At 46.4% G+C, this 15422-nt stretch overlaps 1 protein-coding gene across 2 annotated transcripts in view; it reads left to right on the top strand.

Moving 5' to 3' along the window:
* The first annotated feature begins 240 nt into the window (after nt 1–240).
* The window catches only part of LOC122684911 (GPI ethanolamine phosphate transferase 2-like), a 33167-nt gene continuing 17985 nt past the window's right edge, over nt 241–15422 (top strand). Inside the window, exons 1-5 of one of the 2 annotated variants that reach the window (XM_043889451.1) lie at nt 241–496; nt 1344–1549; nt 8528–8737; nt 9952–10140; nt 11325–11466. In XM_043889451.1, the coding sequence (XP_043745386.1) occupies nt 349–496; nt 1344–1549; nt 8528–8737; nt 9952–10140; nt 11325–11466 (895 nt within the window). In that variant the 5' untranslated portion in view covers nt 241–348. The remainder of the gene's footprint in view (nt 497–1343; nt 1550–8527; nt 8738–9951; nt 10141–11324; nt 11467–15422) is intronic. The other variant, XM_043889450.1, reaches the window with a different exon arrangement.

Here is a 15422-nt window from a genome sequence, read left to right as displayed (position 1 = left end):
TTCCAACGCTGTGGGCACTGCTGAGCTCTCCCCATTTGCTGGCACGCTGAGTGTAGCTCTTTCACAGCATCAACCTGGAGCGGCTCAAAGGGTATAAAACGGTCGAGGGGCGGGGCCTTATAGGCAGGTGCACCGGAAGTACAGTTGGAGCCTGGGGCCGCCTCTCCGGAAGCGGCTGACTCTTGTGCGTATTTCCGGCGCGACGGCGGACGCGGAAAGGACGCAGCTAGTCTGTCGGGTGCTTCGGCTCCCGCCTACTCGGCGGCGGTGGAGGCGAGAGCCTCTCCTCCTAGGGGGGAAGTGACCCGGTGTCCGGGAATCCGGGTCTCGGCGCGGAGGGTGGGCACGATGCGGCTGGGCTCCGGGACCTTCGCTGCCGGCTGCGTCGTGATCGAGGTGCTCGGCGTCGCGCTCTTCCTCCGGGGCTTCTTCCCGACTCCCGTCTTTTCCGGAGCGGAGCGGCAAGCAGAGTCCCCGGCGCCCGAACCCTCTGCTGGTACGACTGCGCCACCCTCCCCGCAGCGGTTCTGCTCCCGGCACTCCCGGGGGGTCTCTTCCATTCTGATCCCAACCTCCTAGGAGCCCCTTCCTGCCGCTCCAGCCTCCTTTTCTGTATCCAGCAACTTCGTGGCCAGCACCACTACCAGCCCCACTAAGATCTCCGCCCCTGATCACCGCAAAGGAAGCTCTCTGTACCCGTAGAAAGTAAGATTCTCCCCAGCTGTACTCATCCAGTGAGCCCCAGCCCCCTTCCCTGAGCAGATGTTTGGGCCACTCCCTGTTCCAGGCATCCTTTTTGCTCAGTAAGACACAGCAGGTAAGATTCCTGCGACCTCTCGTGTTTTCTTCTGTGGCATTCGTCCAGGGGCCCGTTTTTTCCAGTGAAGACCTCCCTGCGTAGAACCCTCAATAATATATAATATACCCAGCAATAAATATTAGGTAAAAGAACTCGCGTTTTGGACCAAATCCACACAATACTAGCTGGTAACTATGGAAAGACAGTTTGTAAATGCTCGCTCATCCGTTTCCTGCAGCGCTGTTTTATATCAAGCTCCCTGCTATCCCATTGTAGGACTCGCAAGAAGGAACTCCCCAGTGTCAGTACACCCCACATTGCTAAGGATAGTTCTCTCCTTAATACGGGGGCCCCTGGGCTTACTTGTTACCCACCCTCTGACCCCAGCGTTGTTTCCCAAGAACAGGCCCTTTCCTTTGGGTCAGGATGTGTAGATGTGACAGAGTATGTGCTGGAGAAGTAGGGAGAAACCAGATTATAAAGTTCCTGGATACTAAAAAAGAGTTTAAAATTCAATTTCCTTTTTCTTTTTCAAACACTTTAGGAGCCAGTTCCAACTGGACCGAGCTTCCACCACCTCTCTTCAGTAAAGTTGTTATTATGCTGATAGACGCCTTGAGAGATGATTTTGTGTTTGGGTCAAAGGGTGTGAAATTTATGCCCTACACAACTTATCTTGTGGAAAAGGGATCATCTCTCAGTTTTGTGGCTGAAGCAAAGCCACCTACAGTTACTATGCCTCGAATCAAGGTAAACAGTTTGACTTAATATATTATAGATCATGGTTGGGCTCTTTCATAGCTTTAGAAGAATGTTCTATTGTCTTTTACTTGGAGTCCCAGTTTTAGCTAAGTGGAAACTACTTTGGTGCTGTCTTCCTGGCTGGGGCAGTAGAATGCTGAAGAAGCCTTCCAGATAGACTGGAACTGAGACTCATGATTTATGCCCTCTGTCAGGTAGCCAGAGCTCATGCTTCATGGGAAGCATAAGGGATTTAGAGCCAGATCTTCTCAGCCAGTCTAATCCAGGAAATACCATCTTCTTTGCTATCCTGCTGTTTTTAATTATCAGTGAGTCAATTAGAATTCTGAGAGGAGCCTCTAGGGTTATCTAGTTCAACCTCTTGATTTTATGGATGAGGAAGCAAACTCAAATAAGTTAAATGACTCATCCAATATTTTAGTATATACAGTGACCAAATCAACATGCTCTGTTCTCAGCAGATATATTTGTTTTTACTGTATAAACCACCTTCAGGTGTTCCGCCTAGTGGGCGAGACTTTACTCAAGAACTATGGAGAAAGAAAAGAGTAAAGCTTTATTGGCTCAAAAACTTTTCTTCTTAAAATACTATCTCTGCCTTCATGGAACTTTCAGTCTGTAATGAGAGGCCTAGCCATTAAAGAAATGAACATATAAGTAAATGTGCAATTACAAAATGTGATTAATGCATAATCAAAAAGAACAGGGTGTGATGTTCAGTGCCAGCTAGGGGCTCAGTTTAGATTGGGGTGGTTCAGAAAAGCCTGTCTGAGGAAATTACATTCATGCTTGGATCTGAAGGATGAGTAAAGATGTGGGATCAGAAAAGGACAGGCACTTAAAAGTTTGTGAATATACTGCAGTCCAGTATGGTGTAGAAGTCTCTAGCTGAGCTTTACATCTGTGGATGATCATGTGACACCTTATTATTTGTTGAGAAGGAGTCACTTTTTGATTTAAAGCTTGGGGGCAGCATTAGTAAGAAATGACTCCTGGATGAGTAAAACAGTCTGGGGTTGAAGGGGTTAATGCTGCATCTTAATAAAAGACTCTTTTTCTTGAGTGTCCCACTCTCTCTGCCACTTTTGGATGTGGTTTGTCCTTCATTCAGCAGTATTTATTGAGCATCTGCTATGTATCGCATGCTGTTCTAGATAAGAGGGATTCAGTGAAGAACAAGACAACAACTATCCTATACTCATGAAGCTTACTTTCTAATTGAGGGGACAGAAAATATGTAAGTATACAAATAAATAGTCAGAACAGTTTCAGTAAGTGGTTAGTGCTACGGAGGAAATTGAGGAGGAGACCATGAAGAGAGTGATGGGCAGTGGCAGAGGCCCCCTGTAGTCAGGTTGCTCGGGAACAACTTCTCAGTGAGCTGAGTCATTCTGCTGAACAGTCCTGTGGAAGCTAGAAGAAAGGCATCCAGGCTCATGACCATCAGGATCACTGGTTCTCTGTCTGTCCTATCAGCAGAAGTGTGGAAGGAACTCACTCCTCCGTCATTTTGATAGGAAAAGTGTTATTAGGAATCTGGGCAGTTTGTAAGAAAAAGCATGTGAGCATGCCTGCTCTAGGCTCTGTTCAGTCCTGCACACTGACCACTGTGGTCCTCCTGTCTCCAGTTTGTTTCATTTCACCAAACCAGTGTTTTGTGTTGGGTCCTTGTAGGTTCTTGCTCCTCATTCTTCACCAGTGAGGAACTGGTATACAGGAACTCCATCCTGGAGTTAGGATTTTACAGCTCTGGAATTTGATAGGATCAGGTAAGGCACACACTAAAAAGTGTGTCCCCTGTCCTGCTTCCACTTAGGGAAGGGACTTAGTTCATCTGGAGGTGCTGATACAATTGTCATGAAACACAGTTTTAAAATTTCAAGACTGATGTCTCTAGTAGCATGTTCAACTTGTATTCTGTGTTAAGATTATACAGTAAGTGAAAGTAAAAATAGATCAGTCGTGTCTGACTCTTTGTGACCCCATGGACCATACTGTTCCATGGAATTCTCTAGGCCAGAATACTGGAGTACGTAGCCTTTCTGTTCTCCAGGGGATCTTCCCAACCCAGGAATCAAACCAGGATCTCCTGCATTGCAGGCAGATTCTTTACCAACTGAGCTATCAGGGAAGCCAAGATTATACAGTAACTTCCTTCTAAAACATTGTAACTAATTTATGAATGCCTTTCCTTTTGGGGGAATTTATAGTTGTAATATTGAGCAGTTACCACTGGCTGCAGCATGCCGGTGGTGCAGGCACTGTTTTCTGCCCTCTGACCACAGCCCGAGGATGAGGCTCCATGATGTCGGTGCCACTCTCTTCATTTCCCAGGTGAGGAAGCGGGCTTGAAGTGGTAAAAATCTCACAGCTGATGTTAGAAGCCGAGCATAAGCCTGTGTTTGTCTGCTTCCAGAGCCTCTGCTGGTCACATGGGTTCTACAGTGATATTGCAGAATGATGTGACCAGGTCAGATTCTCTTTCAGTAGTCTCTGCAGAGCCCTCCTTAATTCTCAGAAGACAAGAAACTACTGTTCCCAAGACCACAGCAGCCCCAGGAAAGCCTCCAAGAAGCTAACAGACAGGCGCTCACAAGTTCCTAGGCTCTCAGCTATAACTTGGTTGCTGCCTGCATGTGTCCTGGGTTGAAGGGGATACCAGCTAGTCCCTGCCCTTCTTGAAAATGTCAGTGTGAACTCAAACTAGTGGGAGGAGGAGGGAAGTGTCTTATGAAAGCCCAGAGGAAGGAATGGACAGATTCGACCGTAAGTGGTGGAAGACATTGTAAACAAAACTCCACTGACGATAAATGAGGAAACTTATTTACAGTTAACACAGCAAACAAGATGTAAATCCCATAATATGTAAGGAGGATCTGATCAGAGGCAACAGTCTGGTGGCAACTGGACAAAGGATATAAAGAAATCCACATAGGAAGAAATTGAAATGGCCATAAGCACATGAAAAGATTCTTAACTCTACTAGTAATCAGAACAAAGGCAACTAAACAATCTGTCTAGCATACTGTAAACATTGAAAGGTTAATTATAGCACTCTTCACAAGAAATGAGGTGAACAGATCTCTTTACACTGTTCGTGTGACTGAATTAGACGCAGCCTGGACTACTCCCACCCTTGTCCAGTCTCCTGTGGTCTCAGCCTGTGAAACCTTGGACTGGAAAACCCTTGCCAGCACCTCTTTTCACCCAGAACCTGTCCGAACAGACAGGTCACTCTGCTGTGCTCCCGACAGCCCCCAGCGGCTCACACTCTGCCTCCTCCCTCAGGCCTCAGGGTGCGTGGTCCTGCCTTTGTTCTCTTCACCCTCGTCTAAACCCGTTTCCCCGTCCTGTGTCTTTTATCCAGCAGAGCACACATTCCCCATGTGTGCCACCCCCTTCCATGGTGGATTCTCACAGTTTGCTGTGTTTCACTCTGGAAAGCCCCACTTTGCCTCACCTAGACGACACTATACCTTCACACCGGAGGTCCAACGGCACTTCCACACTGGAAGCTTTTTAAAAGCAGTGGTCATTAAATCAGTCTTGGATAAATATACTGTACATCCAAACTCTGGAGTACTGCAGGTGTTAAAAAAAAAAAAAGCTGAAATACCTGTATGCTTTCTGCTGAAAGAGGTTTGTGATGTTATTAAGTGAAAAAAGCAAGTTGTGGAATTATGTAGTTAACCATTTTGATAAAATGTGTACTTTATATATTTGTGATTATACACATACAGAACAAAAGGATGAAAAGATATTCATCAAAAGTAACTGGTTGCCTTTAGAGAGCAGATTTTTGGGGTGAAAAGATCAAGTTTTAAAACATAACCTCATTGAGATAGAATTTTCATATAGTGCAGTATAATAATTTGATGAGATTTAACAGCTATATACATCTGTGTAACTCCCATCTCAACTCTGGGTTCTGATCCCCATCCCAGGAGTGGTGGCGGTTGTCACTGCTGTTTTGTTGGCTTGCCAAAGCTAGTTCTAGAGTCTGTTTCTCATGAGATCCTGAGATGTACACTCATTGAGGTCTTTGCTCTTGTTTGTTTTTTAAAGCTAGTCTTCCTGAGGGGCAGCCAGGTGAGCATGGCTGAGTGATGACCCAGTGACTGGTCAGAGGTTGTGCTTAAACACACCTGTGATATGGCCTCTGCCCTTTGCAAAAGCACCTGTGTATGGTTTGGGCCACACACTCATCTTCAGGTAGTTTATGCATCTCCCTAACTGTTACTGTCTGTCTGAGCAAGTCTCAAACAGCTGGAAGGAACAGATAGCTCTCTCTGTTATCCAAACAGTTCTCTCTGTTCTCTCCTGAGTGTATGCTCACCCCCTGTATGCATGCAGCCTTCCAGATTCCAGGAATATGTGGGAGCTCACAGAGGTCTGCCGCAATCATCCCATGCTCCAGACTTCATTTCTAAGTTTTCTGTTCTGTCTTTCTACGAACTGCATTGAAGCCTCAGAGAGCTATGATGTTGGCCTTCCCCGCTTTCAGTTTGTCCCTGGCATGGGACTTTTCGATGGAGCGCCCAATTGGGTGGGTACCCTTCCTGGTACTCATGGCTGAGTGTGCGAGAGGGGAACTTGTTTTTTAAGTCACTAAGTCATGCCTGACTCTTTTCAACCCTGTGGACTGCAACACACCAGGCTCATCTGTCCTAGACTATCTCCCAGGGTTTGCTCAGATTCATGTCTGTTGAGTCAGTGATGCTATCTAACCATCTCATCCTCTGCTGCCCCCTTCTCCTTTTGCCTTCAATCTTTCCCAGCATCAGAGTCTTTTCTAATGAGTTGGCTCTTTGCATCAGGTGGCCAAAGTATTGGCGCTTCAGCATCAGTCCCTCCAGCAAATATTCAGGGTTGATTTCCTTTAGGATTGACTGGTCTGATCTCCTTTCTGTCCAAGGGACTCTCAGAAGTCTTCTCCAGCACCACAGTTCGAAAGCATCAACTCTTTGGCGCTCAGTCTTCTTTATGGTCCAATTCTCATATCCATACAGGACTAATGGAAAAACCACATCTCTGACTATATGGACATTTGTTGGCAAAATCACTGTCTGCAGTGATTTTGGAGCCCAAGAAAATAAAATCTGCCACCGTGTACAGTTTTTCCCCTTCTATTTGCCATAAAGTGATGGGACTGGATGTCATGATCTTAGTTTTTTTAATGTTGAATTTCAAGCCAGCTTTTTCACTCTCTTTCACCCTCATCAAGAGGCTCTTTAGTTCCTCTTCACTTTCTGCCATTAGAGTGATATCATCTGCATATCTGAGATTATTGATATTTCTCCTGGCAGTCTTGATTCCAGCTTGTGATTCATCCAGTCGGGCATTTCACATGATGTACTCCACATGGAAGTTAAATAAGCAGGTGACAATATATGGCCTTGGCGTACTCCTTTCCCAATTTTGAACCAGTCCCGGTTTCTCAGGAGGCGAGTAAGGTCGTACTCGCATCTCTCATCTGTGGAATTTTCCACAGTTTGTTGTGATCCACAGAGTCCAAGTATTTTGTGTACTCAGTAAAGGAGAAGTAGATGGGTTTTTTTGTGTTTATTTTTGTTGGTTTGTTTGTTTTTGGAATTCCCTTGCTTTTCTCCATGATCCAGTGATTGTTGGCAATTTGATCTCTGGTTCCGCTGCCTTTTCTAAACCCAGCCTGTACATCTGGAAGTTCTCAGTTCATGTACTGCTGAAGGCTAGCTTGAAGGATTCTGAGTATAACCTTGCTAGCATGTGAAACGAACACAATTGTACAGTAGTTTGAACATTGTTTGGCATTGCCCTTATTTGGGATTGGAATGAAAACTGACCCTTTCTAGTCCTATGGCCACTGCTGAGTTTTCCAAATTTGCAGGCATATTGAGTGCAGCACTTTAAAAACATCGTCTTTTAGGATTTTAAACAGCTCAGCTGGAATTCTGTCACCTCAGCCCATGATAAAACACCACAAGTACTCACAGCTCTTACTGGAATTTGAAAGTTCATTTTGAATAAGAACGTTTCAGTTTGTGTAAAGTCCTGTAGTGGTTGTTTTTGACAGTTTTATCCAGATTTATCGTTGCTGTTGGGGGAGAGGGTTTGCCAAGTTCCTCACTCTCCAAGTCCAAGATTAATTCATTTTTGTTAATTTGCTGATAGAGCGGTCTTGGCAGAATTGTTACACTATTCACATTGTCCAGATTCCTATTTATTTTTATCACACAGGACCCTGGATGCCAGTGTTATGAGTTGCAAGCTCACTCCAGATCCCAGAGACCCATGACCCATTTAGACTCTGCTCAAGTACAGGGGTGGAGTGGAGGAGTGATTGACTTAATTCTATATCAGAAAGTTGTGAGGACATGTTACACCCACCCACTTTTTCAATAATTATGGTGGTGGCAGGGTGGGGTGGGGGGGGGCGGTTTGGGAACGTATCCTACCAGCATCCCTGGGCCAGTTTACTGTTGAGAATTCCTGAGAATTCTTGTTTAGAGGCTGCTTTCCTCCCTGGGTGAGTGGGAAGCTATTCTTTCTCAGGGGTGGACAATAGAATTGCTGGATTTTAGGGTTAGGAGTTTGCTTGTTGCATGAGGCAGATCTGAAGCATAGGTGAGGACCAGTCAGTGGGTTTGGATATACAAAGTTCTTGCCACCCTTTGACGTTTGCTTCGGTTCTTAACATCCATTGCTGCCTTTTTGACCACAGCTATCATCTGGCTACCCCACAGCCGCCTCCTTTATTCTCTCATTAACTGAAATGTGGTCAGTTCTTCACTACTTAGTTTGCTGGTTTTGCCCAGAATCTGTGCCCTGCTTTGTCCTAATACTGACCCAGCCTTCAGTACTGGGGTCGCTTTAGCTTTATGCTTGCCTCCTTTAGTCATCAAGTCATTTCCGCCCCTGATCACCGCACAACACTTGGCCACCATGCGCACATTCCATGGCCTGACTCCTGAGTGCTCCCTCCTGCAGGCGCTGCTGACAGGGAGCCTCCCTGGCTTCATCGATGTCGTCAGGAACCTCGATTCCCCCACATTGCTGGAAGACAATGTGGTCACACGAGCCAAAGCTGCTGGGAAAAGAATCATCTTTTATGGAGATGAAACATGGGTGAAATTATTCCCGAAGCATTTTGTGGAATACGATGGAACAACCTCTTTTCTTGTATCAGATTATACAGAGGTCAGTTTTTAAGAAAAATATATCCTATGAGACAGCCTGGTACCCTGTTCTTAGCAAGGGGCAACATTGCGTTTTATGTGACTTCTATTAGTACATTAAGAATAGTATGGAGAGATTGAAAAACTTGTTCCTTCCCATGATCAGCTCCAAGCCAGAAACATAAACCCAGACACAGGTGTGAGCTTAGTTCTCTGGCCCTTAAGCCCGGATAGACACCTGTTGATGGGACCAGCAGTCAGGAAGGGCTCGCCAGGAAGAGCCCCTCAGCCTGAGTTTTGACAGCGTCTGTGCATGGCAGAGCCCGAGGTCTCTGTGGTCTGCCAGGGATCCTGCCTCACGGCTGTTCTGCGAGGCTGGCAGCATGAGGGCAGACGTGTGCTGGGTGAGCCTGGTCCCAAGAGGCATCGGCCCTGTGGTGGGCGTGCAGCCTCCAAAGAGGAAGAGGGCATAATTGGACCCACAGTGAGAAAGCTGGCCCAGGGAGCAGAGGCACTGCAAGTCTGAGCTGGCGTTGGATGGGTCCGTTTGCTTGGCCTTTTGGAGTGTCTGCTTCACTGAAGGAGACCTGTATAGACACAACAATTACTGCCCTTCCTGTGTATGACCACTCAGAAATACTTCTCTTCATGGTAGATTCTTCAGTGGAAGGGAGAAGGGCCATCTGAGGAGTTAGGGCTCTCCAGGCTAATGGGTCTGTCAGGGGCTGTTTTACTGGGAACCACTGAGTGTGTGTCTCTTTCCTCCCTCAATAGTGTTCTTATAGGACACACAGATGCCCTCAGCTTCACTCCGCTGGTTCCTTGAACTCTGGGTACTGTTTTGTCTTACTCAACTGCCCTTAGCCCTTAGTTGCCTCGTAACAACCTGGTACCTGTTGAACTTGGTCTTCTGGTCAGCTTTAGTTTATGCTCCAGTAGTGATCTTCTTACAGAATTATTTTGTCAGAACAACCCTTGTGCATTTAAATTATAATATGTTCTCTTCATAACTTAGAGACATACAAATATTAATGAAAGATTGATCTAATGCAAACATTTTTTAAGACAGTTTTTATTTTGGAGGTTTGTTTTGTTTTTGGTCTTTGCAAACTCCCACAAATCCAAGTACCTAAAAAAAACCCACTAGATTTGAAAATAACCATGTCACTTTTCATTGAAGAATGAACACCAGAGAAATTAGGGAAGCTATTGATATGTGCTTTTTTCCCTTTAAAGGTGGATAATAATGTTACAAGGCATTCGGATAAAGTACTAAAAAGGCAGGATTGGGATGTGTTAATCCTGCACTACCTCGGGCTGGACCACATCGGCCACATTTCTGGGCCCAACAGCCCCCTGATTGGGCACAAGCTCAGTGAGATGGACAGCATCCTGATGAAGATCCACACCTCACTGCTGTCAGAGGTGAGCATGTCAAGGTGCCAGTATTTCCTGGAGGAAATGCAGCTTCTAAAGTGAACTCGGGGGGGGGGGGGGAAGTGAACTCGGGTGACCTTGCGTGAGCTTCGTGCCCACCAGCACTCAGGCAGCCTTCACCTACGGTAGCACATGCCATGTGCTGGGCACTATACCCAGCGGCCCTGCCAAAGAGTGGCTTTTAGTATCTCCACCTGTTCATCCAGATAATTTCTCCTGAACGCCTTCTCTGTCGCTGTTCCTATACAGACAGTTGAGGAGCTTAGCCTCTAGCCAGGAGGGAAAACAGGGAGCATAATCAGTGAGTCAAAGGTATCCTGGACAGTAGTTGCTGCTATAGCAGAACATAGGGCAGGAAGAGTGTACATGTGAGAGAAAGGCCAAAATTTTAAGCTGCATGATCAGAGCAGTCTTTGAGGACATGTGAGTGGTGAGCAGAGGCTTGAAGGGGGTGGGAATGCCGGTAAGCCACGTATGAAGGTATGTTCCAGGCGAAGAAGCAGCACGGGCAATTCAGAGCCTATCAGGTCCATCCCAGGGGTAGTAGGAGCCACTGGCCAGAGCCCTAGGGGCAGAGGGCAGCTGTGTGTGACAGATAAGGAGACTGTCCTATGCTCTGTGACCTCCGTTTAATCCCATTTGTCTTACTTAAGACATTACTGTTGTTAGTTTTGGGGTTTTTTTGGCCCTGCGTGGCATCTTAGTTACCTGACCACGGATCATACCCAAGCCCCCTGCAGTGGAAGGGCAGAGTCCTAACCACTGGACTGCCAGAAAGTGAAAGTCGCTCAGTCATGTCCAACTCTTTGCGACCCCATGGACTATTCAGTCCACAGAATTCTCCAGGCCAGAATACTGGAGTGGGTAGCCTTTCCCTTCTCCAGGGGATCTTCCCAACCCAGGGATCGAACCCAGGTTTCCTGCATTGCAGGCAAATTCTTTACCAGCTGAGCCACCAGGGAAGCCCCTGGACTGCCAGTGAAGTCCCTATTTATGACATTACTTGATCTTGACCTTTTAATCTGACTGTAAGTTCATAGGTTAGAAAAAAAACTCATTTAGAAAGAGCTACTATTTACAAAGCAAAGCTGAAATCTGAAGTAGGTTTCTTAACAAGATCATGTGTTCTCCCTAGTCTGGGTACAATTGAAATGTTTCCCTTTGCCTCACAGGAGAGAGATACTCTGTTGCCCAGTCTGCTGGTTCTCTCTGGTGATCATGGCATGTCTGAAGCTGGAGGTCATGGAGCCTCTTCCATGGAGGAAGTAAACACTGCTCTGGTCTTAATTAGCTCTGCATTTGAAAGGAAACCTGGTGAGATTTAGATGTTTAACAGTTTAAACCTGTACTTTATTTCTTTGTTTTCTATACTTTGATTTTAATTTTAAAAACCATTTTTGGAAGCTGTGTACATTTGAAAAACCCTGAATAATGAGAATGAAAATTAATGGGGCAAGGACCAGTCAGGATTTGGAATTTATGTTTCTTGTGTGGTATGAATGTTACTGCCTGATATCTAAACAATAAAAAGTGCCAGAGGCTTCGGGACATCTGAACTGCATGTATGAATTGAGAGAAACATAAGAAATTAAACTTAAGAAAAAGAATCTATTATTTGAGACGATCTTGAATAGATAGCAATGTCAGCTCGAGTCATAGGCCAGTCAAGAGTAGGACTATCTGAGAGCCTATCGTCAGCACTGAGACACACCTCAGCTGTCCAGCCCAGGCACACCGGGCCCCTCATTCAGCACAGGCCTGCACGAGACCCCTGCCACCTCGAGGCCTTTAGGACACGCAGGCCGTCAGCTTACAGCTGTTTGCACGCTGGACTCTCTGATACTTTTCAGTACCGTTGGCTCTGCTGACCCCTGGTCCTGGGACTATCCACCTGTTTGGGTCCCCTCCACCTCTCGCTCTGCTGTCCAGTCCTCTTGGCCGGCTCAGCAACCTTGCCCTAGCCTTTTTTCTGGACTGCCTCAGTTTGATTCTGCATTTACTCCTGAGATGATCGCATGCTCTTCCATGGTTTTAAATGCCATGAATGGGCTCACACCTGTTGGATTTATCCTCCAGCTGTGCCTCTTTCTCAACGGCCAAACTGTCAGCCCCACTGCCTACTGACGTCCTCTTGGATCGCCCACAGGTAGAGCAAATGAGACGACACCTGCAGTCGGCCCTCCCTGTATCCCTGTCAACAGATGGTGCCATTCACACAGTTCTTCAGGTTGGAAACCTGGGCATCTCCCTGCTCCTCACCTGTGCCAGACTGTCCCAGGCTCCCATACATACCACCTTTCAGAAGCTGAACCTCGGATAAAGTGAAAACTCCACGTGAGGCTTCTTGCCTCCCTCACGGCCTTGTCTGGAGGCACATCCCCATTGCTCATCATATCCCGGCCTCTCCAACACGTCCTCCAGGTGTTAAGCTCTTCCTCACATGCCCTGACCCGTCCTCCTCAGCCCCTCAGCCTGCTCATACGCTCATCCTTGGTCTCACCTTTCCTATGGTCATCTCTCACACCCCTCTTCCACTCCACCATCGTCCTTATCATGGTTTATAACCACAGAATGAACTGTGTGATTCGTGTACATCTGTCTTCTCACTGGGTGCTAGAATGGGGCAGGGCCAGGTCTGTTTTATGCATCACTGTATGCCTTGGGCCTCAGCATTGCCTGGTGTTTAATGGGTACTGAAAATATTGAATGAATGAATCTTCTGCTTGAGCAGGGACTGGCTGGGGAAGAAGCTCCACCTGTTTCCTTTTGTCTTTTTACAGCACTGCCTCCTCTTAGATGTCTCACTCCAAAGGCATCAGGTATTGGGTCTTGTAACCTGAGCCTTTACTGAGTGCCCAGCTGGAGCCTGCCTTCCAGTGAGAGTGCACAGTACCCACCGGAGCACTGGCCTCCGACACATGCACACCCAGAGCAGGGTCCCGTGGGGCTCATCTGCCTCAGGGAGAGCCCCGGGCCGGATGCACCCTCTCCATCCGTCTGTCCACCCACCCCGCAGAGGACACTGAGCACCCGCAGTCAGCTGGGCGCTGTGCTGGCACTGCAGACAGGGAGCTTGTAGTCTGGAAGAGCAGGGACAGCTGGGCTGGCCTGTTGCCATTAATATTATAGGGACCTTAGGGTGATTTTTAACTTAACTGCTGATGTTTCATGGCTCAGGTGGGCATATAAGGATATCCTCCCTGGGAGGCCTGACACGTCTTTAGGAAGGGCCAGGGCGGCTGTGCCTAGGGACTGACTGCGTGGGCTGCTCACAGTAAGCTCTTCCTTGTTTTGTTGACTTATTTGTTTGCTTTGAGAGTAGTTATAGTCTGTGTTCTTATCAAGCTTATTTTTTGAGCCAGGACTCCACACCTGCCATTCAGTTCATTCAGAGATGGTTAGCCATCGTTAGTGTCAATTTTGGGATATAGCATCACCTCTTTACTGGTCACCTCCACTTCCTCCAACCCAGTATCATCCCCATCCTCAGCCACCAGCAACCACTAATCTTCCTGTCTCTACAGACTTGCCTTTTCTGGACGTTCCATGCAAATAGAGCCATGTAATAAATGGTCTTATGTGACCGTGGTGCTGCAGAAGACTCTTGAGAGTCCCTTGGACTGCAAGAAGATCAGACCAGTCAATCTTAAAGGAAATCAACCCTCAATATTCATTGGAAGGACTGATGCTGAAGCTCCAATACTTTGGTCACCTGATGTGAAGAGCCAGCTAACTGGAAAAGACCCTGATGCTGGGAAAGATTGAGGGCAGGAGAAAGGTGCAACAGAGGATGAGATGGTTTGATGGCATCACCAATTCAATGGTCATGATCTTGGGCAAACTCCGGGAAATGGTGAGGGACAGGTAAGCCTGGTGTGCTGCAGTCCTTGGGGCCACAAAGAATCAGACACTACTTGGCAACTGAACAAAACAATAACAATAAATGGTCTTGTGTGACCAACTTCTTTTACTCGTGTAATGTTTTCAGGGTTCATTCATCCTGTAGCAGGTGTCAGGACTTGATTCCTTTGTGTTTTTTTTGCTGAGTAATATTCCATTGTATATGTGTTCTACATTTGTTTATCCATCCATCAGTTGATAGATGTTTGGGTTGTTTTCACTTTGTGGAAACATTTCATTCCACTGAGAATGACTCTGAACAAGTTTTTGTGTGGACATATATTTTCTTACCGTGTCATTTCTTTCTCCACTAGAACTTTGCTTCTACTCACCTCTGCTCTGCTGTTTGTCAGACACATGCCATTTCTATATGTTGTAGGCTGACAATATATATATGTGGTTTGATACATACATACCTATAGTTCTATATACTTGTTTTGGAATTTAAGAGAAAAATACATTTTATGCTATCTTTTATAACTATATAGTTACCTTTAAAGTGGATCCAGATTACCGTCTGGAGTCACTAGCTTTCAGTGTGAAGAACTTCCTTTAGTATTTCTTGTAAGGCAGGTTTAAATGTTGTTCAGTCGCTAAATTACCTCCCACTCTTTGTGACCCCATAGACTGCAGTACGGAGAAGGAAATGGCAACCCCCTCCAGTACTCTTGCCTGGAAAATCCCATGGATGGAGGAGCCTGATAGGCTACAGTCCATGGGGTCGCGATGAGTCGGACACAACTGAGCATCTTCACTTTCACTTTTCACTTTCATGCATTGGAGAAAGAAATGGCAACCCACTCCAGTATTCTTGCCTTGAGAATCCCAGGGACAGAGGAGCCTGGTAGGCTGCCGTCTACGGGGTCACACAGAGTCGGACACAACTGAATCGACTTAGCAGCAGCAGCAGACTGCAGTACACCAGGCTTCCCTGCTGTTCAGAATCTCCCCAAGTTTGCTCAAACTCATGTCCATTGATTCAGTGATGCCATGCAACCATCTCATCCTCTGCTGCCCTCTTTTCCTTTTGCCTTCAATCTTTCCAAACATCAGGGCCTTTTCTGATAAGTTGGCTTTTTGCATCAGGTGGCCAAAGTGTTGGAGCTTCAGCATCAGTCCTTCCAATGAATGTTCAGGGCTGGTTTCTTTTAGGATGGACTGATTTGATCTCGTTACAGTCCAAGGAACTCTCAAGGGTCATCTCCAGCACCACAGTTCGAAAGCATCAATTCTTTGGCACTCAGCCTTTATGGTTCACCTCTCACATACATACATGACTACTGGAAAAATTGTAGGTTTGACTATGTGGATCTTTGTAGGCAAAGTGATGTCTTTGTTTTTTAATACACTGTCTAGGTTTGTCATAGCTT

The sequence above is a fragment of the Cervus elaphus genome, chromosome 27, assembly GCF_910594005.1.
Source record: "Cervus elaphus chromosome 27, mCerEla1.1, whole genome shotgun sequence".
Lineage (NCBI taxonomy): Eukaryota > Metazoa > Chordata > Mammalia > Artiodactyla > Cervidae > Cervus > Cervus elaphus.
Note: the sequence above shows the minus strand (reverse complement) of the source record. Positions and strands in the feature narration are given on the sequence as shown.